Below are 26,690 nucleotides of genomic sequence, written 5' to 3' on the forward strand. Positions count from 1 at the left end.
GAAGTGTTCCCCAAATGATATTGCGCGATATATTAACTCCAGGGTTTCGTATAAAATAAAGGGTGTTTCGTGTATGTTTTACCGATTTTTGATATTTTTAAATAAATCCACTTGAATTTTCGGCTCTCATCATCATTTATCAAGGATAAACACGATCCCCTTTTATGAAACACACTAAAAATAATTACAAAATAAAATCCAATTCGCAAAATAGAACGCAGGCGACTTTTTTACTATTAGAGCAAAATTGTGGTGTGTGTTTATCTCACTTAAATGGTCGACCCGCCACTCGCCCCCCCTAAGCCCGGGCCCCCACGCTAGAGCCCTGTCAGCCCCCCCCCCTTGTGGGGGCCATAAAGTAGGTATTTCATGACCAGTGTTCCCTGTAAGGGGTTTGGGCCGAAAACCCGAAGGCCGAAATCTCGAAAAATAAAAAAATTCAAACAGTAATAATTCTCAACAACTACCAACTCGAAAGCAAAAAATACTATTTTTTATAAAAGAAAATGCAATAATATATATATATTATATATTGACAATTATTAATATCTTCCACAAAAAATGGTTTTTTGTCTCTCCTGTAAAATTTGGGGGCCATGGGGTAAGGAGTAGCAGGCAACCGATCTCGAGTGCGGAAGAATACGGGATAAACTTAAACACGTGTCAAGAATACATACCTCGAATACCGACAACTGCTCTCGGCTTATGCATTGACGCTCGTTTAATATTAGTGTATTACACACACTATCGCACGTCCACAATGCGTGGTTCATTTTCGTATGATACTCACATATTCAAAACCCTGAGTCTAAATTAAGTGTATTGAATTATATCCTATCGGAATTATATTTGTTAACCTGATCTGTGGTCATACTACTGTGTTCTGAATTTAAAAATAAATATTGACACTGCTATTTTTCTTTTTAGAAAATCAAACATAATGCCTACGCAATTAGGTACACGGTACACACAGCGACGTCCCTAGACAAATTGCCGCCCCTAGGCAACGCACAAAATAACGCCCCATTTTTTATGCATAATTTTTTTATCATCCTTTCATGACCCCAATATCTAAGAAATGTGTTGTATGAATACATTACTAACAAAAATATATACTTACCACTTAATCTAATTTAAATGCCATCTCTACTTCAATAAACAATATTGCGAGTCCATGGTTTCAGATACATTTAAAAATATATCTGACAACTTTCAAAACTCGCAAGTGACTAGCAAACATATTTGGATAAATTAATTAGATAAGTACCTACCTATGTACAGTAAAAACGAAACAATGATGCGGTTGGTCGATAGTGTGCGTGCGTATGGGGAGTCGTAATAAATACCTGGCAGCCGATGACCGCGTATTCGTACACTTATACATACGCATAACACCTATAATTCAAATATAATACGCAAATCTGCACGTGTCATTGCTAGTCATCAAGGACGTAACGTCCAAGGACAACGGAAGTAAACTAGACATCGCGAACCCGACAAAAAATTACAGTCCTGTTAAACCTTTCGAGTGAGCTGATTTTTTTAATGGAAAAATATTTATGTTATTATTAAATTTATGTACCTACCTATTTCTATATCTAATATCAAATGATTCTCCTCGATTTGCCGCCCTTCGAGTAACTGCCGCCCCCAAGCGACGCTCAATCTGCCTACCCCCACGGGACATCACTGGGTACACATCGTCATGAGAAAGATACGAGTCACAATATCGTACCTACGAGAATCTTAATTAATGTCAAAATGCTGTAACTACGAAATTTTGATCGTTGGTAGGGCCGTCAAAAAAATAATAGATTTTTCCAATATGATACTTACTAGTAACGATATTTTTCTGTCAGTATCAAACCATTCGATACTTTTCCCTAATTAGACTATTTAAATGCTTATTAGCCATTACAATTCATTAAAATAATATGTGCAAAGTTTTAGCCATTAGTTTCAATGTAGTTTTTTTGATGGAGCTTATACGTAAGTACTTGGATGTAAAATAAAAAGTGTTTTGTTTTAATGTATGCCCTAGCTAGCCAATAAATAACACTGTTGGTCAATAATTTAGCGTGAGTCGATATGAAGTAAAAACACTCAAACCCCGAAATGTGAACAGTAGGTAACACGAACTATTTTTGAAATACATAACTAAATAAAAATATGTATCGTAAAATGAGGTGGGATTATACCAATGCTATTTAATCTGTTCTGTGATCTAGGCTTAATTCTGTGTTCCTGTATGTTTGTGAGTAGAGTTGGGTATTTCCCGAGAAAATCTCAATCTCGAGATTCGGGATTTCCCGAAATGATGAAATTTTGAATTCTCGAGATTCGGGATTTCCGGAAAAGAATTCTCGAGAAATCGGGAAATTTAAAAAAAACCTGTAAAAATCCAAAAAAATATGTTTTTTTTTATTTATGTAAGAAGACAAACAAAACAGAAGTAGGAAAACAAAAACAATTCAAAACATTACTCATTAAAATTGGATTTCAAAAAACACAAGACTGTCAATCGCTGCATCTGACAATCGCGTATGCTTTTGAGACACAAAATTCCCTGATTTTGCAAAAATTGCGCTCATTTTGAGTCGACGTTGGCTTAATTGTGTTAAATGCCCCTATCAGTCCTTGAAAGTTTTGTGTTTTTTGTCCACTTTTTTCATATAGAAAATCGTTTTTTTTCAATTAATATTTGATAATAAAGAAATCCCGAATCCCGAGAAAAAATTCTCGAGATCCGGGATTTCCCGAAATGTCAAAAATTTCAATTTTCGAGATTCGGGGTGGAAAATCTCGATAATTTCTCGAGAATTTCCGTCGGGAAAATCCCAAAACCCAACTCTAGTGTGAGCAGAGCTGGATTTATACTTGAATGAGCCCTGGGCTAATACAGTAGAACTTCGATATAATGGAAAAAATATCCGTTCAAATGTGAAAATTGTTAAAAACACCCTGTCAATGTTATACATGTTTAAATACAAGACAAGTGTCACCGCTTGTAAACAATATTCTGCTGATGATCTAATAAAATTTATTGATTATTCATTAGATAACGAAATTCAACTATATTACACGCATTTTCGTAATTTTAGAGAGTTGATTATAAAAAAAACAGCAGACTTCGAATGTGTAAATAAAAGTTGATTCTTCAACATCAAACATTAACGTCACACCGCAATGGGTGTGTCTTGATATATCATCCGAAGACGAATAAACAGGATTTTGTTTGTGTTTTTATATAACAGACTTTCGACTTTAACGGACACCCCCTCACCCGCATTAGTCCATTATAACGAGGTTCTACTCACTACTGTATAGCAATGGCGAATGGTGACTTTTGGAAAGAGGTAGGCTGCGGAGATCTGATAAAAAGAACACACTTATCAGGTATACAGGGAGAAAAAAGAAGATAATACGATATTACTACTAATGCATAGGTACACACTAATGACAACGATACACTAATTTAACGAAACTTCAAAAACTCACTGACGACATAAAATTAAGCGATAAGTTATATCTAAAAACAGTCTAGGTATATACTCTATATTAATATTCGATTAAACGCCATTAATTTTTTTTTAAATTATCTAATTATTAATTATTTAGTCTTAGCGATGGCGCACACAGATCGCGTCGAGCGGGCGAAGTCCGCGTATGCAGTGTTTATTCATAACCATAATCACACGTCTCGTGCCGCGCATTACCCTTCACCTATGTAATAAGCGGCCCAAGCAGCACAAAACAATTATTTTTAAAGCGTCTCTCATAACAAAGCAATAAAAATATTATATTATTTCGGGGCTTGTAATAAATATTTACGACGGCATTATTCAACCAGCGATAAACTTGACACGCAATAAAATTAAACAATGATTCTCTGTTATTAAATAATTGCTTTTCGCCCGTCGATCGACGAGGCCTCAAGCAGCGTAATTTTGGTAGCCGTGTTCAATGAATGGACTTCATTGTATTTTCTTTCATTCGTATCGCCGAGAAGCGGTGATTCGCGAAAAAACGATGATTTATGCGGCGGGCGCCTATAATGCGTCGTGAAATCCAGTGGGCGCTGGCGTATTTGATTACGTTGTATTTTCGTTGATTTACGCGCCACTTGTAGAAATTTTGCGCGAGCGCCGCGCTCGCTGCGTCAATGGGCTTTATGCCTTAGCGATGGTGCCCACAGAACGCGTCGAGCGGGTGAAGTCCGCGCATGCAGTGTTTATTGATAACCATAATCACACGTCTCTCGCCGCGCATTACCCTTCACCTATGTAATAAGCAGCCCATGGAGCACAAAACAATTACTTTTACAGCGTCTCTCATAACAAAGCAATAAAAATATTATATTATTTCGGGGCTTGTAATAAATATTTACGACGACATTGTTCAACCAGCGAAATATAATGACACGGAATAAAATAAAACAATGACTTCTCTGTAATTAAATAATTGCTTTTCGCCCGTCGATCGATGACGCCTCGCGCCCGCCGCGCCTGTACGACAACGCTCACAACAGCCGAGTAAATTAGAGACCGTCGCGCCCCATTCGCTGGTCACATCCAATGTATTTTCATATTATTGTCGTGCTATGACGTCAAAAGACGCCGCACTGAACCGTGTGTGCGTTGAAATATAAGGCGCGCGAGGCGTTATGTTCTTCATACGCTGTATATGCTCTATTGTATTCCTTGGTGATTCATCGCCCAAACTGAAGAAATGCGCGAGCGCGTCGCGTGCTCGATTGTATATGCTCGGCGCCTTATGCTTTATGCTTCTCGGCGATACGAATGAAAGAAAATACAATGGAGTCCATTCATTGAACACGGCTACCAAAATTACGCCGCTCGAGGCCTCGTCGATCGACGGGCGAAAAGCAATTATTTAATAACAGAGAATCATTGTTTAATTTTACTGCGTGTCAAGTTTATCGCTGGTTGAATAATGTCGTCGTAAATATTTATTACAAGCCCCGAAATAATATAATATTTTTATTGCTTTGTTATGAGAGACGCTTTAAAAATAATTGTTTTGTGCTGCTTGGGCCGCTTATTACATAGGTGAAGGGTAATGCGCGGGAAGAGACGTGTGATTATGGTTATGAATAAACACTGCATTCGCCGACTTCGCCCGCTCGACGCGTTCTATGAGCGCTATCGCTTAGGCTCTGCGATCGGAGCTTACCTTAGTTCATACAATTCGATAGACTGGGCGGGGTGACGTAAAGTCGATATGAAAAAAATTGAGAATTATTTGAAACATAATCCGACCTTTATTTACGTCAAGACAGATGGCGCGCTGTGGTATATTTTTTAAAACCTTTGCAGATTATTTTGTTATTATCTGTGTAATAGGTACATTCTTACACACGGCATCTCTCGTTGGCAAAATAAATTATTTTATAGAATATATAATCAAATGATTATATAAATAAGTCAATATGCAATTAAAAAATATTTTTTTATTAAGTAGGTAGGCTTCAAATAATCGTCTAGTATGGAGTCTTCGCCACTGCTGTATAGTATCATCCACGTAACTTTGCAATTGTACACAGTGACAATATTTTTGTATTATACGCACTGCGTATTAATGTATTAATAAATGCCAGGCGTCTGATTAGCTGATTTCATCAAATAATTCAAAAAAATCTATTCCGAATTGCAAGGTTACGTGGAGGGTGGTCTACTTACCGGGGGGCCCAAAAACCCCAACAAACGTAATTTAAAAAGATCATATTAAACATAATATATTTAAGTTAATATATTTATAAGTGGGTAGATACTAACAACTATTAAAGTAATTTTTATTACGCATGCTGAAGTTGAAACAACCGTAATATCGGCTCCTTAATTCGCAAACCTGCTAACTCCATTTGGGCAAAATTGTTCAAGAAGAAGTCCCCTCCTTCAAGGAGAAAAAACTGAATAATTTGACTGTCGAGCGGAATTTAACAATAATTCCAAAAATAGGTAGGTACACTTGGAATTTTTATTTTTTACAAATAAGCTACCTTATTTTAGCTTCCCTTTTATATACACACAAAAATTAAATAAAGAGCGGGGTTGTTCCATTTATGATATTGGAAATTGGCACCTGCAGTTGGCTGTTTTGTGTGAAGAACAATAACGCATTTATTTATGTATAGGTTAAAAGGGGAATGGGACAACTGGACGCCAGGACAATTGGACGCCGCACTGTCGTAGACACAGAACGTAGACGAGGAATTTTAACCCGTTTCTATCTACTACTTGGTAGTTTTCATTCATTTTACTCTTAAAATAATGTTTTTTTATTGAGGATTGAGAATTACCATGCCTAAGAGCGGAATGCACAATCTAAGATTTCGTTCCTAAGGATAAGTCGCCGAAAAGCATGACTTAACTATAGACAATCCTGAGTATAGAGTTAAGGAATCCTTAACCATAGACTACTTTTGTTATGAACACGCCCCCTTCTGTATTACCATTTACCACTGACAGCTGCTGTCAAAATAAATTCGCATGTCTATAACACAGTCCATACACTCAAATTCATTTAACAATGTATCTCAATATGGATATTGATAGTGTTAATTCGTTTGGCATGTACTTGCAGAATATTATTTTATTTTTATACGCCAGCCCGCAGAAATAGAAAATACGAGATGAAGAATGACACTTGATGCTAGTGTTACCATGTTAAAAAAAAATCTTGTGGTGCCTGTGGAATCACGTATAATGACTTATAACGGAAACATAAGAGTATTATAATTAAATATTAATATGTATTTATAGTTATTGCATTAATAAAATGCAGTTGTCATATTTTTGTCATCGTTTAACAATAATAAAATAATTTACCTAATTTATCTAACGAGAATTTTTAAATATGGTATTATTTTCAATAAAAATGATCTTAACTAAGGACAGTGTTTCTGCATAGTGTTTTCTGCTAAGGAAATTTTAGTTATGACAAATGTTTCTGCATTACGCTCTAGGGCTTTAAGTATATAAAAATAAAAAAAACACCTTTTTTTGTTGGAACTTAAACATATGCACGATTAAATCATTATTTACGTGTGCATATTTAAATTCTCACCAACTAATAAATCAAAATATAATTTAAATATAAATAATAATAATATTAAATATTTTTTTTAAAGTACCTATAAGTACCCAACGTCTATTTATTTTCAATTTGCGTGGCGTCCAGTTGTACCGGCACCAAATCGTCTTAGACCCGTTAAAAGTGCAGTTAGCTCGTTTGCAGAAAGGGAAGAGTTGCTCAAGTTGGTTCAACCAGCTGTTTAGCCCACCAGATCGTCCGACCTGGTCGCCACAAAGACCAATTTTATTGCAATTAGAAAATTTGCGGCGTCATACTGCCAACGTGAAGATGTCTTCACTTAGAATAGTCGGCAGTTTTGTATTAGCCTTAATTTCTTACTTACTACAATTTTTAATATTGCCTCTACGTGCTCATCTCTCCCATGTTTACCTTCACTTAAAGTCATGTAAACTCAGTAAAACCACATTAATTTGAGTGCATGACGACCTTAGTCTTGGGTAACTGCTTGTATCTAATTTATATAATATATATATATATATATATTTTATATTTGTATTTACACATAAAATACTGTTTTAATATCTAATATTTCTTTATTTCTAAATGTAAAGTTGTGAACATCTTAAATTAATAATTTATAATGTTCCCTATATGTAAAAAAAATGAATTTGAAATATTGAATTTGAGACATTTTCAGTCATAAAAAAATGATGCTTCACACCAAACGTAGGGTCCCGTGATACGCCCGATTAGACCGGGTATGGTGCGGTGCGGTATGGTTTGGTAAAGTCATTAACTTCAATGTCTCAGAGATGGGGGAACGACTAAGAAGAGGAGAAACCGGAATTTAAAATAAGAAATTTACACACTTTTATGTAGTGGATGTTATTACAAATTATATTGTTTATGTAACAAGCGACGAAGCGAACGTACACGTTTCCCAGAATTTGTGTTGATAAACAGCGCTCTATCAGCGAATCGCTTTGAACTCAATGGTACAGGTCTACAATCATAGAGCTGATGCCGATTAAACACATTAATAAGTATCTATTATTAAGGCTTAATTATATAATTGCATAAATATATTGGGATGTACTGACAGGGCCGCACCGTGGGTTGGGCGAAGCAGGCGACCGCCCTTTGCGCCGAAATATAAAAAGCGCCAAATCTTTTCAAAAATAGTACTTACTTATATCTGTGTATTTACTTATTTATATTTCATTTGATCTGTGGAAAACAAAGAATAACACAAAGACTATTGTATACTGCAGTTTCATAGTTAACGATTAATTACCGACCAAAGAACTTGTAGGTAATTAAAATTTGAGCCTAAGCCGGCTCTCACGTCAAAACTAATCTCGCCTGCAACGTGTCGAATACGTCGATGTGATATGACGTCATCGTTATTTACAAAACACACGTTGCCAAATGAAGCTCCGCAGATTGGTCGAATGCGACTGTTTAGTTTGAAGAAAACATCTACTGTTGCAATCGACAAGTTGCATGCTTCTCGGGCTCCGAGTCGAAGACGCCATGATGCATAAGAACAACACCTACGAATTGGTCATTCCTATACCGGCTCGCCGATTGCCGTAGGTATCCAAATATCTATACGTTTCGAAGGTTACGTGTGACTGTCGCTAGGTAGATGCGCGCGGTCTTCATATGCAACACCGGATCGACGTTCTTGGAAGGTATGATTTATGGCTGTGCGACAGACGAGGCGAGTTTAGATGTGAGAGTCGGCTCAAGGTTATAATATGCATCTCACAAAATCTGTAAGAATTTTCCTTATTGCAATGTAAGTAGAGTTTCAAATCATACAAAAATATGTATTTTTACAATAAACATCTGGGGTTGGGCTACGGAAACGATAGGGAGACGTTTACGAAGTTTGTAAATATGGACCCTTACATACGTATACCTAAGTAATACCGCAAGAATGCCACGCTTAACTCTTACTGGTAGAATCGCAGTCAATCCAAATAAATTGTAAATAATATAACATAGAGCAAAATGATATTGTTTTATTTTTAAATGAAAATTTTACAGTCAGCAGTTTATAGCCCGTGAGAGTGTGGTTTCTCTGGGTGACAATTTATAAATTATATGTGATCGAACACAATAGTAATTTTTTTTTAATCATCCTTATTATTTATTATTTGCTTAAAGATAGTCATCGACAATAAACAAATCAACATAGAGTGTAAGCTTGTCCTGTAGCGCTTACAAGTCTGGAACAAAAATATGCAGACATGTATGAAGTTAGCGACGTACTCACGGTAGAAAAACCGGCGAGGATTATGTCTTAGACAATATAGATATTTATTTATTTAAATTAAATACGTGAAAATTGAAGGTAAGCTTTAAATAATCGCTTAGTATAGAGCCTTCGCCACTGCTATTAGGTATAAGATAGCTACCTAGGTATATAACATAATAGGCAGGTATTATATATATTTTTAATCGGATCTACAATCCTATATGGACCTGGGACGCATGTTTGATGAAAAATTGTTAAAAATTGAGTATTGTTGTTTTAATTTAATAAAACGCAATTTTTTTGTAGTACTTATACTACAAAAAAAATGCATTTTATTAAATTAAAACAACAATACAATGCAGTTCCACCATGAATTGACAGTTAACAAAATAAAAGAAATTAAAAATTGAGTGTTTATTGTTGTGATATGTTTCAGCTTTTGACGGAATAGCTTTCATGTTGTCAAAAGTCAAAATTCTTTTCAGAAACCGAATCGAAGCATTATTTACCTCTTTCTTCTACCGGGATGGTTGACAATTTCTGAAGAAATATTGTCCTGGCTGCTTTTGTAAATAAACGTTTCTCATATTATTATATTTTTCAAAGTTACAAACTTATAGTATTTTTGCCGAGATTCCCTTCCAATATTTTACGAACCTGTTTTTTTTTTAATCGACAAATTTTGCCTCCAGAAAAAGTAGACTTCTGGTGCGACTCCATTTTCATTTCCCACGAAAAGATATACGAATATCTAACTAAGATGTGCCAGATATTTTCTCAGGATCGGTAAAAATTAGGTAAGTAGGTACCTACCTACGATTTTGGAAATAATAGAAAAAATAAATAAATCTCAAGGAAAGTCAAATAAAATACTTACTAGTTAAATAAAGAACGGATGGTTACACTATAAAAATATGCTTATTGTATAATGTTTGAGGCTTTCACGGTTGTTTTTTATCGTAGTAGATTTTTGGGTTTTCACCGTGTGTCCTTCTTCCTTCTTTCCTCGACGTTTCGAGCTCGTGGCAGAGACCATCACCTCATCTCTTGATAATGGCCTCTGCAACGAGCCCGAAACGTTGAGGAAAGAAGAAAGGACACACGGTGAAAACCCAAAAATCTATTACGATATGCTTATTGATCTGTAGTTCTCACTTTCGGTTACACATGATTCCAATTAATTAGGTACCTACACTATTATTCATATTATTATAATAATATTATGTATCTACATAAATTAATAAACCCTCATTCATAAGTGTACGCAAGTAAGTAAAAATAGTTCCATTGGTAAAGAAGTAAAGATATAGGTAAGTTGTCTTATTTGTTACACGTTTTCATAAAATTTATTGAATTCAGTTCCTATGCACGTCTTCTCGGTAAGTTTGCCATCAACACGACGCAGTGTTTATTGCATAAAAAACTCGTTTCCTTATTAAAAATCGTGTATTTGTTTTGCACTAGGAATCCTGTTTCATTTTTTTTATTAACGATATGTATATTGTGTAAATCTATCGAGGTATATTCATATAAATAAATACACATACTATGTACTGTCATATTAATACATATTTATTATAGTCTATCCTCACAAGCATTATTAAAACAAAATGCATGAGGGTTTTGTCCGTATCAATCAATGAGCAATATTTTTCTGGGGAATTTTTCCCATCATTGTTTGTGTAAATGTGTTATGTTTTCGAAATACCTATACCATAATAAATTTATTTTTTTGTTTATAAGTAGGTAAGTAAGCGTCTTTTTCTGGATAAGTTATGGGTCCCTTTGATGTTGTTTTCGGGGATTATGCGATGATTTGGGTAATATTTTATACTAATCTGTGAGAAATACCTACGTATATTAAGTATTTGATAGGTTGTAACTGTTTGGAGGCCCCTTTGAAATCTTCTGAAGAATCGATTGCGTAATCTGCGTCAAAGAAAACCGCCGCTGTACTTAGCACTAAAGGACTGTCCTCTAAAAATAAAAAAAGGACGAATGATCAACGTAGTTGTAACGGAAGAGGAAAGCTTACGTTCTGTAATCACCGAGCAACTGAAAGGAGAACAATTCACACCTGTTGTCAGAGGCAATTCTGGGCTCCGAGGCGTTGCAGGAGCATAGAGGGCGCCAAAATAACGGCAGGAATTTTAAGAAAACTCGGTCACTAAATTGTTTTAAATGGTAAATTAAAAATACGTACTTATTAACAAACTTCAGTTGAGTACATAACTTATAAAAGCGAAACTTTCCCATTCGAAATGAATAAAATATGGTAGCCGGTCATTTGCGAGACCAAGGCGTGTCTGATATTATTGAAAATGCAAAGAAAGTTGCAACACGTATTATTGAGGTAGGATTTCCTAACACCAACGAAAAGTATGTACCACGTATGGTCTCTGAAATGGCTGAAGATGAAGGCCATCTCATATGATTGTTGTTCTGTATATTATGGCAGTATTTTGTCACAAATGAAATCTCGATTTGAAAAGCTGAATGAAGTCTATATTAACTTTATTTTTTGACTGGTTCCTCACTGAAGTTTTTAACATGCGAACAATTACGAACATGTTCAATGAATCTGGCCAACATAATATACCAACATGTTTGGATAAAACTGAATTTGAATGCGAAATACCGAGCTTCAAATATCAAACAAATTTTCGTATGTCTGATTTAGCCACCGCGTCCCAAATGGAACTTTTGCAATTAATCCATACATACTGTCTTTAAGATGCTTACCCAAATTGCAAAATCGCTTTTTTCTTACCATACCACTTACTGAGGCTTCGTGTGAACGAAGATATAGCAAATTAAAAATTATAAAAAATTATCTTCGTTCCTCCATTGGGCAAGAACGTTTATCTGTCTTAGCAATTATCTCTATGCTATCTATCTCTGAGCTATGAGCGTATCATCAACGAATTTGCTTCGATGAAAAGCGTGAAAACTTAAATTTTAGCATGAATATAATATAATATATTCTATATTATTTAGTTGACATGATTCAAATGAATTAATACATAAGTACTTAATTTAATTATGAATCACTTTTTGTTAAAAAGTTTTTAATAAAAACCACTAGCCAGACCCATCATGGTGATCTTGACTGTGTTGTGTCCATTGATATACTATATGTAGTATATCAATGGTTGTGTCTGAAGGCCGTAGTCTTAGGTCTTTGGTAAATTGTTATTTTCAGAAATTAAGTTTTTAGTGTTTTTGTGGGGTTATGGGGGCGGAAAATCTACCCCTTGCCCTGGGCGCCATAAGATCTTGCTGCAGCCCCGGGTGAAGGGTCAAACATTATCGTTTTTATTGAAGTTATACTTCTTTTGGCGCGTTTGGGAAATCAGACCAGAGTGTATTTTTGGCGTGTGACATGTAACACATAATTTATTTTTTCACACGAAAAAAAACGCACTCGATTGCATTCGAACCACCGATTGTTCGGTTATCAGCCGAACGCACTACCTTTACGCAACAGTATGATACTGCAATCGTGACGATTATCCAGTATAATATTGTAGTTTAGAATTGTTCCGTTGCCTAGGCAGTGAATTTATTATTGTCGGCCACTTGCAATTCCTTACGTAAACAAACGATTAAACGTCACCGTGACAGTTGGTACTTTAAAAATAAAAACAACGAGAAACCATTACTTACATAATTTAGTAATATAAGTTAGTGTATAGAAATAAACCAACGGCGTTCTAATAAGCGGTCCTTTTTCTTGAATGTGTAATTTAACAAGATAATTAAGAGTTAGTCAAAGAATCTAGTTTATCACAAGTTTTGTTTTTGTTTTGTTACGCCAAAGAAGTATAACTTCTAACGCGCGTACATACGTACACACACCGTTTTTTTACAAACAATGCATTCAACGATGCCAGTACAGATAATACGAGGGTGGGTCAATAAGTCCTTAGAAAAGCCGACAGGTGGCGCGACTAGTACTGTAAGCGGTTTGTTTTCATGCAGCGGCACTACCGATTCAGTACGCTGCGAAGTTTCAATCAGATTGGTCGGGTTGTTGTTTTTTATTTTCGTACATTTAAAAAAAAATTTGCTTGTTTTCAAAAATGGAGAAAATTGAGTTTAGAGCTGTTATTAAACATTTTAATATAAAAGGGTTAACAGCAAAGGAAATAAAAAATGAGTTGGATTTAGTTCACGGCATATCTGCTCCTTCACTTGCAACTATTTTTAACTGGTTAAATGAATTTAAACGTGGTCGTACATCAACAAAGGATGAACCACGCTCAGGACGTCCTGTAGAGGTGACTACACCAGAAATGATCAATAAAATCCACGATATGGTGTTAAGTGACCGAAGATTAAAGTTGAGTGAGATAATTGAGGTTACAGGGATCTCAAAAGGTAGCGTCATTTCTATTTTACATGACAAATTGGGCATGAAAAAAGTTTCTGCAATATGGGTGCCGCGTTTGCTCACAGTCGACAATAAACGCAATAGGGTGGTGGCCTCTAAAGCCCTGTTGTCGCTCATGCAACGCAATCCGGATGAATTTTTTCGTCGCTTTGTGACTGTAGATGAAACATGGATACACCCCTATACTCCCGAGACGAAAGAACAGTCAAAGCAGTGGATTGCGAAAGGCGAACCATGTCCAAAGATGGCGAAAACCGTAAAATCAGCTGGTAAGGTTATGGCTACTGTATTTTGGGATGCACTTGGAATTATTTTCGTTGACTATTTGGAAAAAGGAAAAACAATAACAGGGGATTATTATGCATTTTTATTGGACCAGCTAAAAAACGAAATTGAAGAAAAACGGCCTCACTTAAACAGGAAAAAAATCCTCTTTCATCAGGACAATGCCCGTGTTCACACATGTTTACAATAAATGGCTAAAATTGAAGAATTGAAGTTCGAATTGGTCGACCACCCACCGTATTCGCCAGATTTAGCCCCCAGTGACTTTTTCCTTTTCCCAAACTTAAAAAAATGGCTAAGTGGACAACGTTTTTTTTCAAATGAAGAAGTCATCGATCGGACAAATGCTTATTTTGAGGACCTTCCGAAAACTTATTTTTCTGACGGTTTAAAAAAAATTGAGAAACGTCTAACCAAGTGTATTGAGCTCCAAGGAGATTATGTTGAGAAATAAAAAAAAATACAAAAATAAAAACTGTTTTAATGCTTTTTTCTAAGGAATTATTGACCCACCCTCGTAACAATAGTCACTAATCCAACCATGTTAAAATTGTTCTGGAATTAGTGTTGTTCAATTTCTTTGGTGCCCATGATTTCAAACATAGTCATAGATAATAATATCCATTCCCGCCTAAAAATAAGTAACTGCCTACCCACGAGGAGTTATTTATCAAAATTTGTATTTACTTATTACATAAAAAGTGAATAATTTAATATATTTACTTAAATCTATTCACCCTAACTATACGGGTCTGGGACGATTCGGCGCCGGGACAACTAGGTGCCACGCAATCGAATGAAATTCGAAAATAAATATACGTTCGTGAATTATAGATAATTTAAAAATATATATTTTATATTATTATTACATTAGTATTTAATATTTGGTGAGAATTTAAATACGCACACGTAGATAGTGATTTAATTGTGCTTTTGAGAGTTCTTTAAAAGCCTCATGCATGATAATTCTAAATCCGCAATAAAAAACACTATTCTAAGACCAAAATGAATTAAAACTATCAAGTAGTAGATAGAAACTGATTAAAATTCCTCATCAACATTCTGTACAAAATCGTACCGAACTTATATTTTTATCATTCGACAGTGCGGCGCCCAGATGTCCCATTCCCAACTTATACCTACCCAGATTTTTACGAAACATAGTTCTCAGAAATTCCAATTGAGTATGTTATGAAGAAACTACCTATCTTATTTCCGGATTCAAATCTTTCTGCGTAAATCATCGTCGCTGAAAAGGTCAGAGTTTGCAGCCATAAAAAATAATTCGTACACAAAACAAAAAAGAACGAATTCAAAATACTCACAGAATACCGCCAAATTATCTTGATCTACGCTCGCAGCATCCATTTTGGCCTCTTGTCAAAACGAACAGCTCACTATTTTATTATTGCGCGTCATAGTTTCACCACCGCACACCATCACACGTCGCACTAAACATTCCCGTATCTTCTGGGTTAGAAATCCGAGGATAACGGATTCCAGATAATATTAATAAACTGATCGAATTACACATTAGAATTTTGTTGAATCACAATGATATTACAAAAAATACACAACACTATTATTTATTTTACAAGGGTGAGCCCGCCTACATAAATAAAATATTTATAATTAGTCGAAAAGATAGTTAGTAGTAATCGAATCTTGGTATGACGTATGGAGTTACCATTTATTATATGTAGGAATGTTGTTAAGAACAAAGTCGGGTTAATCCAATATAAAACACGTCGTATTATGCAAATTGTTAACTTTTCATTAGGCCCGTTTCAGACGGGACACCGGTGTCGCGCTCGTATATAATATAGGAGGCCTTTGTATTTGAATAAAGGGGCCTTTGTATTAGGTTTATGAACGCCTCAGAACTAATGAGTCAACGCATAATTTCGCGATATAAATTAGAACATAAAACTGGCTGCGGTAATAAAAACAGGTGTATCGGCGGCTTGAAAATGTAGCGGCCGACGGAAAATTGTACCAGGCACTCGTTGACACTCATTGACTCTGGGGAATTCATAAACATAATACAAAGGCCCATTTATTCGAATACAAAGGCCTCCTTTATTAATACGAGCGCGACACCGGTGTCCCGTCTGAAACGGGCCTTAGGCAGGCAGATACCTACTGCACAGGCATGTTGATGATTGTTAATAAACTGTCGAATGCACCCCACCATCATAATATAATAAGGGTTACAACATGAATATGTCGAATTCCCTGCATAATCTTTCAGGGAGTAACTTAACGGGTGTGGAGTAACAGGCAATCGATCTCGAGTGTGGAAGAATATGGGATAAACTGAAATACGTGTAAAGAATGCGCTTGTCTTTCGTTCTGTCAACTGCTCTCGGTTTAGTTTATGCGCTGATGCTCATTCAATATTGGTGTATTTGAAGGTTGTAACACACACTATTGCACGTCTGTGTAGTTCATTTTCGTAGTACACACACGTCATTCAAAACCCTGCGTCAAAATGTAGTGTATTGGGGAATAGCCTATCGGAATTCTATTTATTAATCTGTTCTGTGGTTGTTAGGACCTACGATATAGATTTTAAAAAGCATCATTGCGAAAGTTTTCTATCTATGTTCCCATAACCAGGAAGTTCGTAAGGGCTTTTTACTACAGCAGGTTATGTATTTTTTTTAGCCATTTTCTTAATTCCTATGCGTCGGGAGAAGAATATTTCTCGCGTAGTGTTCAATATAACAATTTTGTTAAGTAGATACTGTATTGTGACAATGATAATATAGTAATGGATATTTTTGTACAGATTGGAATCATATTCGGAACCCTCACAAGCTATTCCAATACTTTACGTCATATTATGATAACGCAGATATGATAATAATTATTGCTGAATGGCGGTCAATCGCATATTTTTCTAAGAATCCGATGGTAAATATAATAAAATAAACATTGAGAAATGACGTAGGTTTTTAAAAATTACGTCTGGCGCTCACACAATATTATTAACAAGGGGGCAGCCATCCATATATAAAAAATGAAAATGCGCTTTCAGACTAGAAAAAAGCATATCGGTAAGTACCTATAGTTTTTTTTTTTGTAGTAACATTGACAAAATCAACTGTAAGTCGATGGTAAATATAATAAAATAAACATTGAGAAATGACGTAGGTTTTTAAAAATTACGTCTGGCGCTCACACAATATTATTAACAAGGGGGCAGCCATCCATATATAAAAAATGAAAATGCGCTTTCAGACTAGAAAAAAGCATATCGGTAAGTACCTATAGTTTTTTTTTTTGTAGTAACATTGACAAAATCAACTGTAAGTATAGTGTAACCATTATTATTTTAATCATGAATATGCGCAGATTCGTTTTCTTGTCGCGTGCGCAGGAATTAGGCAGGGCTGTAATTATTTTAACAGTTATTATAGTTGACTGTTCTTATACGAAGCCTAATTGTATCGCTCGCCTTCGCTCAGCGCCCCTCCGTATATGTATTGTTTCGTGACAAAACTATTGAATTTCGGAGTAATATGGTACCTATACTAAAGTAGGGTCACAAGGTCACTGTGAATACGTATGAAATTCCAGCAGAATCCATCAATTTACTGGCTAAAATATAATATTGTTGGTGAAAATACATACCGTCCTATCGATCTGCCTAAGGGTCACTATTATATCAGCCTATGACAATTTTCCTGGATGATAGGATCAATATTTATATCAATCTGTCAATATTATAATGTATTGCTTCTTATGCTATGTAGGCTAGTGTATTAGTGCTTATTGCCTGTTGAATGAATGCGACAATTCCACACACATGATATTATGTATATTGACTTAAGACTTAAAATTGAAGGATATAATCTAAAGTACCTACCTAATGTAATCCAGCTTTTGAATATGGGTAAATTATTAATGTTATAAATTATGTAGTTATCTCACGAAGGCTCGAGGTGAAGTAGTAAAATTCAAACAAGAACTTCTGATTAGGGATTCCAATCCCGGGATCCCGAGCTATTTTCGATACCTATGAATCCCGGGATTGATAAACATAATCCCGGGATTTCGGGATTGATTTTTTTTATCAATTTTTATGGAAAATAAAATAAAAGCGAAAATATAACAGAAAAAATACTTGTAATAAAAAATAACTACATTATAAATAAACTGAGTTTGAATGAAGTTTGATTTATACCCATGTGTAGGTTGCCGATTCATTTTATTTTTTCACGTGAATTATTAAAAATGGAAAGATTGGAAAAAACAATGCTTTGCACTTTTAACAAAGTAATTCTACCATGATATCATACGTTTTACGGCAGTTTCATATTTGTCTGACTAATTAGATTTATGAAGCGGAAAGGCCATACGTACGCCATGGTTATTTGCTTTAATATTTTAAATGTCGCTAATCCATTCATTAAGTCTTTACTATCAGAAACAGCAATCTCCTATTAAATTCACATTATTATTTAAATTACAATATTATTTACTCCGTTAAACTTGTGTATTTCCAAGATTGAACGTATACAATATTAACAATAAATGTCTTAAATTGTATAAATTATACTAGATTTATTTTTGATCGATTTTATCAATGATATTTGTAAATATAAAAATTTCCCGGGATTGTCAAATTGTAATCCCGAAATCCCGGGATCAGAATTTTGGCTCGGGATTGGATTCCCTACTTCTGATATGCACCCGGCCGGTGGAGTGGGAAGGCACCTTCGTGAGATAAATATACTATACCCAGGTACCTATTTAGTTATATTATGTTCCTATCCTTGAAGATCGCTAGTTTAATATTTTAAGTTATAATGTACCTAACTATTTATCAATTAGCAATTGCAGTTATTTGACAATCTCATTTATTTATACGTCGTATTCATTTCCTTAGAGACATGCGATACGTTTAATAAACGTGGAGTATTTTGTGGAAACTTCATACCAAGTTTTCGCAAATTGTAAACAAACACGTATTATTTAAAAGCCCCATACAAATCACATGATAGTCGCGCAGACTCCATACCGCAAGCACAGAACTATCAACGTGACACTCTGATTTTCTATCGAGATGAAATTTAATGTCAACAGCCGAGATGGAAATATTATGGATGACACCTTACCTACCAATTTATTATACCTAAACAAGATAACGTTGAAATGCAATAATTTCAATAACCGTTCACTAGGCGAAGACAACAATTTACTCACACATCACAACAATATGATATAACACCGAAATACCGAGGCACAGATTTAATCATCTCATTATAACAAGTTTTGAAAAACGTCATGTTTTAAAATCGCAATGTTTTTCCTTCTCCCGCGACGTCATTTCGAAAACACACGAGCTGTCATACCGTCATATAATTCAGAACTGATTTCACAAACACTTTTCAATAAGCCATTAATTTATTTGTTGTTTATTTGTGGATGTTCAACTATTTATTCGCACTAGTTCACCGACATCAAAACATTCTAAAGTTTACTTTACCACCATACTTCAAAAGTAGTCACTTCACTCTACTAATATGGCAGAAGCGGTCAACCGTGGGATTGCGCTGGGCGCTAATAATAGTAGTTATTAGCAATATGTACATATTCAATAAATGTATTAAAAATCTCAGTGAGGTCCCGTGAGGGTAGGTAGATTGAGTGTCGTTAAAGCCGCGTTGACACGGTCCAAGTACGATCCAAGTCTACTTGGATAGGAATAATTAGTATGAAGATGTCTCATCCAAGTGACAGCTTCATACTATTTATTCCTATCCAAGTTAACTTGAATGGCACTCGATCCAAGTACACTTGGGCCGAGTGCCATCCAAGTGCACTCGTATGTGACATCTTCATACTAATTATTCCTATCCAAGCTACTTGGACCGCATCCTACTCATCCAAGTTAACTTGGATAGGAATAAATAGTATGGAGCTGTCACTTGGATAGGAATAAATAGTATGAAGCTGTCACTTCGATGAGACATCTTCATACTAATTATTCCTATCCAAGTCTACTTGGATCGTACTTGGACCGTGTCAACGCGGCTTTAGGGGCGGCAGTTACGCGAAGGGCGGCAAAAGGAGGAGAATCATTTGGAATATTAGAAATAGCCACCTACCGAAACTTAGTAATAACGAAAATATCTTTCCATAAAAAAATTCAGCTCACTGGTTTTGTCGGGTTCGCGATATCTAGTTTACTTCCGTTGCCTTTTGGCGCCCTTGGTGACCAGAAACGACACGTGCAGATTTGCGAATAATTACAGTCTAATATTTTGTTAGTAATGTATCTATACAACACATTTCTTAGATATTTGACTCATGAAAGGATGATAAAAATACCGTTTAAAAAATGGGGCGGCATCTTGGCGCTGCCTAGGGGTGGCATTTTATCTAACGACGTCACTGAATAATCTGTATTTACATTATATTGAATAGAAATACGATGGTGCGTAAATGTAATGGGTATCAAATTATATTATAATTTTACGAAGAAGTAACATTTCTTTAAAATAATAGTCGGTACGTATATTAATTAAACACAATCTATGACATTAAGGGGGTTGCATCTACCTACCAGAGGCACCTAACGGAAAAATACGAAACTTCCAATTTGAGACATTTTTTTTTAAATTTACAATTTCAACTGCATTATAAATATGTACTTATCTGAAAACATTAAAAAAATATATGTTCGGTCTTAAGTCAAAGATAAATTTACAATATTGTAAAAAAAATGTTATAAAATGTGAATTTGTCACAGGACCGCATCTTATTATAACATTATATTTTATGGTCATATTTATTTTATAAACTTTAGTTTATTAAGTTTTCAATTTTTCCTTGTAAAGATTTTGGACTAATTCATAGTTTTAATATTTTTTATATTTATTTTAAGCAACATCGATTTTTATAAAAATATAAATGTGTATAACTTGAAATCCTTTTTATTTATATGAAATCTTATTTAGGTATGGTACCAATATTTAAGCTCGTTTTGATATAAATAAAAAGGATTTCAAGTTATACAATTAATACAGTTGAAAAAATGTCTCAAATTGCAAGCTTCGTATTTTACCGCTCGGTGCCTCTGGTATGTAGAAGCATTCCCCTTAATTGTTGAGCGAATAGGTACACTGAAAACAAATATCATTGCTTAAACTTAGTTAAGCTTAGTATTAGTAGTATGTACCTACAGTAGCGAACTCAGGTCTAACGCCCCGTCTTGCGTAAGGGCGTTCGGCGGCGCGTTGAGCGGCGCGCGCAACTCAAACGTATAACTGTAAGTGAAAATGTTCGTAGACAAAGTCTTTTTTTGGTTATACATTTATACGGTTATACGTTTGAGTTGCGCCCGCCGCTCAACGCGCCGCCGACTTCGCCCACGTAAGACACCCAGTTAGGGATTTTCTTGGCGATTGAATAAAAATGTTGCTAATATCGAAAACGTGGTTTTACCAATAATATTGAAATTGCATCAATGAATATAATATGCTCATGTTATACCTATTATAATTATTCTCAAATTTACTTCTAGATTTGGATAGAAGATATTGTAGCTATTTCACAAGATCTTAAACTTTCTGTATCATTTTTTATCGGTATACACTATACTTATACGGTACACTGCATTTATCTATATTTTCTATTTTAGTCAGTTGCAGACACAATTATAGCCATATTTTGCATAATATTATACCTATTATTCTCCTGCTGATATTAATTTTACTATTATGAGAATCAGCTCATTTTAACACACACTGTCAGTTTCTTGAACTTCACAGCAGTTATTATTATTATAGTAACACACAAATCTTTGAGATTACTAATGCCAAATCAATAAAATAGCTAGTAGTTTTTCATTGCAGATTAATTAGCAGCAAGCTCACACTTTTGTGCTCTGCACTGGGATATAAATGGATTATACCAGTTGTGTCGAAAAATTGTCGCCCCCAAATAAAAACAATACTGAAATTGTGCCGCAGGCGACTTTTTTTAATCATAAAGTTTATTGTATGCAATAGAATAACATAGGTAAGTACCTATTTATAATATAATATCATAAAAAATGTTTTTTTTTTAGATTTTTGCCGCCCCCTGAATCCTGCCGCCCGGGTGTTTCGCATTCTTAACGCTCCCGCTTGGCGCGTCTCTCGTTGGAATAAAATGTTGATTTTATGGTTGCCATTTTTTTCAATTGAATAAAAGGTTGTACTTCACACACATCGCCAGTAGTAAAACAGGTTTTGTTTTTTTTCTGACATTAGGTGACCACGTGACAGGCTGATGACACTATAAAACTGCCAGATAGAAATAATATATCTCCTTAACCATTTCCTCATTCGTAATATTTTTTTAGTAAATATAAATTACAAAAACACCAAATTTTATTTTAATAGCAGCATTGCTAATTAAAATAATTCGAGAGCTATTAATGGATGCATCAAAATGGTGAATATGTAGCAATATGATACTTAAATAAAATAATTACCTACCTATCATGTTTACTAATAATTTTAATTTATTTCTCTAATTCTAAAAATTTCTTTCTCCTTTATTTTGTAAACATGTCAAGATATCAAAAAAAATTGTCATAATCGTTTTTAATATTTTTCTCCTGCAAAATCATTTTTATATGATGGTAAGTTTAAGAGGTTTATTTAATATTCTCGGGAGATTACATTCGGTATCTGACAACTCCAAACAATGCAATCATTTTATTCTTTGTCAGACAGAGCGCAGCACAGGGTAGATTCAAGATTGTAAATTTGTGGAAAAAGTTGGTGAGTTTACCATAATATTGTTTGTCTCCAATGTATTCCAAGGATTGTTTTATAATTACTAATATTATTCTCATTTCAATAAAACACAATTTTGAATAGTAAATCAAACTTTTATATATTTTAGTGTAGGTAGGTAGTGTTTTCACATTATCGCCCTGTTTTTAAAAACTATAAACTCCTTCATGCAATAGAATTGTTTGGTAATTATAATAAATCTAATTTGATCTATTTTATTATAGGTATGTACTTAATCATACTATAAATTTAAAACTAAATAGTCATGCTTGTTTTTTCGTCTCTCTATTACCCTGTTTGTGTATTGTTACCATAGTGACAAAACAGTAAACATACATTTCTTTGTAAAGTAAAAGGATGTTAATTATCAACTAGGTGAATAATTACTATTGTGAAATTCTAGTTTCTTCTTTAGAATTCGATTTCACTTATATTTGATACAATTTGCAAAACGTATGTACTTGATTAGTTTAGTTTACACATTGTTTGATTTTTACATACATAATGAAAGTAAATTAGTAAAAAAATGTTAAATTATTGTTGCCAAAATTGTCACTGTAAATTACTTTGTAATGGTAATGAATACCTCATTCATATGCTGTAAAAATAACAATTATTTAAATATCTCCATGTATTTTAAAATATGTATAGGATTATGAAATTTGTTTTTCGTCTCCTGAACATTTGGTCTATTCGACAAACCAATCATATAGCGACGCCATGTAGACAATTACCTATATTAAATATCGTTATCTGTCGGCGCAGCGATGCTTTTTGTTCCAATAATTGTTAATTTGAAGTTAGATAGGTATTATTTTCATACATTTCGATGCATCATTATCACACACTAAGATTAGGTTGGGTTTGGTCTAAAAAGAAAGTTATAAAAGGTCATGCAGTCATCTGTGGCACTATTACTCATTTTTATTCAATAACTAATAACTACCAACCCACGATAGCCGAGCGGCTTTAGCGTTGGCCTATAACGTAGTGGGTTCCAGATTTGAATCCAGGGTCTGGCAAATACTCATTGTTTTTCAATTTGTGTTTTTAGTCAGAGTATGAACCTAATATCATTTTGGGCAAGTTTCTAATATTCATTTCTTGTAAAAACAAATCTGTTAATACAAACCTTCACCCCGTGGAGGGTCCATATGATCTTATTGGAATCAGACATATTTTTCAAAAAAATATAATTACTACGGACTTGACTATTTGCATTATCAGTAGGTATACTTGTGCATTTTTTTTTTACACAAGTATACATGACGACCTTATAGCCTTCATGCGGCACAAGTATACATGAACAGTGTCAGTTTAGTTAGATGACGGCTTCTGATTTTTCATGCGGTAGATGCAACGTGTGTGACATATGCACATGCGCATTAGAACGATCGTCAAGAACATGTAGGAAGAGGTGGCTCTCGTGGTGCAGTGCGTAAGGCGCTTGCCTTCCAACCGAGAGTTCCTGGGTTCGATTCCCAGTCATGACACACAATATTTATTTGTTTGTCTCAAAGCCTGGGTGTTTGTAATTATTGTTCATAATTACTAACAACCACCTTGTACGAAAAAGCAAAGACATGGTTATTAATAATTCAAAAAAAAAAAAAACATGTAGGAAGAAATAAGAAATACAGCGCGCAGCACACAAAACATGTATAATATGCACAGGTCTGTACACGTGCATGGATTTACTGGCACCAATAGTGTGGATTTTAAACTATCGCGATAATAACTGTTTACATGTAAAAGTGCTGACTGTCTCGCCAATTTCATTCTTCAAGCGTAAGCGAGACGCAATCTTGTCAATGCTTGGTGCTATTATATTATCCTGTATACACGTGCGTGGATTTAGTGCTGACAGCAGGTATTATCGCAGACATAACGAGAAAATACACGTGTAAACATGTATTGTCACGCATGTTGCAAGATTGCATGCATGAATCAAAAAAGTACGGAAGCTTCTGAATTTCAGGCATAAAAACGAACTAGCGGAGAGACTCATTTTGGGATTAACCGATTTTTACGATCTGTCAAATAGTATCATAAAATGACAACATTGCATCTCGCTTACTCTTGAAGAATGAGATTATAGAGACAGCCATCAATTTTACAGTTATTGTCACGATAGCTTAAAATACACACTATTGCTGCCAGTAAATTCATGCACGTGTACAGGCGCTGTATGGATTCAATAATAATGTATTGCCTGCAGTAAATTAATTATGCACGTGTAAACGGGTTCATGGTAATCATGACGTATTCAGCAAGTATGCTTGTGCAAGTATACAGTATAGAAATTTTCATGTTCAGTCAATCGACTTGTGCAATATTATCATACACACGATCATGTATAAATATACAGATAAATAATTGTTAACACTACTTCATGCCACAATTTTTTACCAATATAATAATGTGTAGTTTATTTTATTACAGGAGTGTTATCGACTGCTTGAAAATGCCGCAAGTATCTGAGCCGATCTATTATTCCCAGCAAATCATCATTCCACCCACGCTGCCTCATATATTGAAAGTCTATGCCAAAGGTTGGTACCCATGCCACAAAAAAAATACACAATGTTGCCTATTGCATGATAATTAATTTCATTGTAGAATTATTATCAGTTTATTTTGAATTGTTAAGATTTTATTGTTCTATTCATGGCTTTTGGTACAATTTAATTTACAATGCTGCCATTTTCATATATTACCCATATGAAATTGATATAATATTACGAATGAGGAAATGGGTAAGGAGATATAATATTTCTTTTCACCATACCTCATACCGGGTCTAGGACGAATTGGCGCCGGGACCAGTGGCGGCTCCTCTAATACCATGCAAGTGCTACGCACCGCCTGCATCTTTGAAGACATCGCTCAACTTTTCATTGTTATTCATACGTGTATCACTCACTTTGCGAACTATGAACAATACTCCGTTCGTGTGCAAAGCGATTACGATCCAAACAGATTTTCAGTTTGCACAGGATTACAATGAGGTCATTATATACTACTTAAACCGTGGTCGAATGTTCCTGTAATGACGTTTTGTGTATAATTTTTTACACACTTTTAGATTGGCGCACGAAATTAGGACTCTAGAAATAAAAACGCCAGTTTCTGTTTTATAACAATGCTGGCGAGTTAATTTTTAACAATTTCACATTTCGGTTATTTATTTGGCTGAAGCATTGTTTGCTCAGAGCGTAAAGTCGTAAACCGTGACATTTATTTTTCTTTATTGATATTAAATCATTTGAACTGTTTAAAAACTCTTTTTAAGAAATATAATAAATAAACAAAGACATATTTAATTTACCTTCGGAGAAGTTCAACATTTCAGTCATTTTACACAAAGATATTATCTTAGCTTATTGACACGGCAGCCTTCGGTGATTAAGGTAATCATGGAGAGACGCTTTACGACCTTTGCATGGCTAGGACAAGTGTTCCTGATGCCGCCAAAGAGTGTGACACTGCGTACCCTTATGGCACAGCCTCAAGGGTTCCGTTGCCATGGCCGGCCTTCCTTCACCCTGCAGCGGTGCTACAAAAGCGACCTACGTGCTGCAGGTCTGACATGGTGGGAGGCGCAAGAGTTGGCGTTGAACCGAGGGAAGTGGCGTGAACTTGTGCTTGCCCTATGCTCCAATGCTGGGTATAGAAGGTAAACCATTGCGCACTACCAGAAAATGCTATTCTGAAGACTACTGGCCGGGACAACTGAGCGCCACGCAATCGACTGAAATTCGAAAATAAATATACGTTCCTGAGTTATAGGTAGGCACTTTTGAAATATAATATGTTTAATAGTATTATTTAATACATGGTGAGAATTTAAATATGCACACGTAAATAATGATTTAATTGTGCACAACCAACGAAAAGA

General features: G+C 34.9%; 2 protein-coding genes across 4 annotated transcripts in view; one reads left to right on the forward strand and one right to left on the reverse strand.

Moving 5' to 3' along the window:
- The window catches only part of LOC147065134 (uncharacterized), a 125,733-nt gene extending 106,203 nt beyond the window's left edge, over positions 1-19,530 (reverse strand). Inside the window, exons 1-2 of one of the 3 annotated variants that reach the window (XM_085956779.1) lie at positions 19,209-19,530; positions 15,323-15,606 (exon numbers count right to left, since the gene is read on the reverse strand). In XM_085956779.1, the coding sequence (XP_085812905.1) occupies positions 15,323-15,365 (43 nt within the window). In that variant the 5' untranslated portion in view covers positions 15,366-15,606; positions 19,209-19,530. Of the gene's footprint in view, positions 1-15,322; positions 15,607-19,120 lie in introns of all 3 variants that reach the window. The other 2 variants (XM_085956780.1, XM_085956778.1) reach the window with 2 other exon arrangements.
- A 3,190-nt stretch (positions 19,531-22,720) lies between these two features.
- LOC147065135 (uncharacterized) overlaps positions 22,721-26,690 on the forward strand; it is a 30,396-nt gene continuing 26,426 nt past the window's right edge. Inside the window, exons 1-2 of the mRNA XM_085956655.1 lie at positions 22,721-22,777; positions 25,235-25,344. Of these exons, the coding sequence (XP_085812781.1) occupies positions 25,257-25,344 (88 nt within the window). The 5' untranslated portion in view covers positions 22,721-22,777; positions 25,235-25,256. The remainder of the gene's footprint in view (positions 22,778-25,234; positions 25,345-26,690) is intronic.

This window comes from Rhyacophila brunnea, unplaced genomic scaffold (assembly GCF_057557595.1).
Source record: "Rhyacophila brunnea isolate RB1 unplaced genomic scaffold, BYU_Rbru_1.0 scaffold_6, whole genome shotgun sequence".
NCBI classification, from domain to species: domain Eukaryota; kingdom Metazoa; phylum Arthropoda; class Insecta; order Trichoptera; family Rhyacophilidae; genus Rhyacophila; species Rhyacophila brunnea.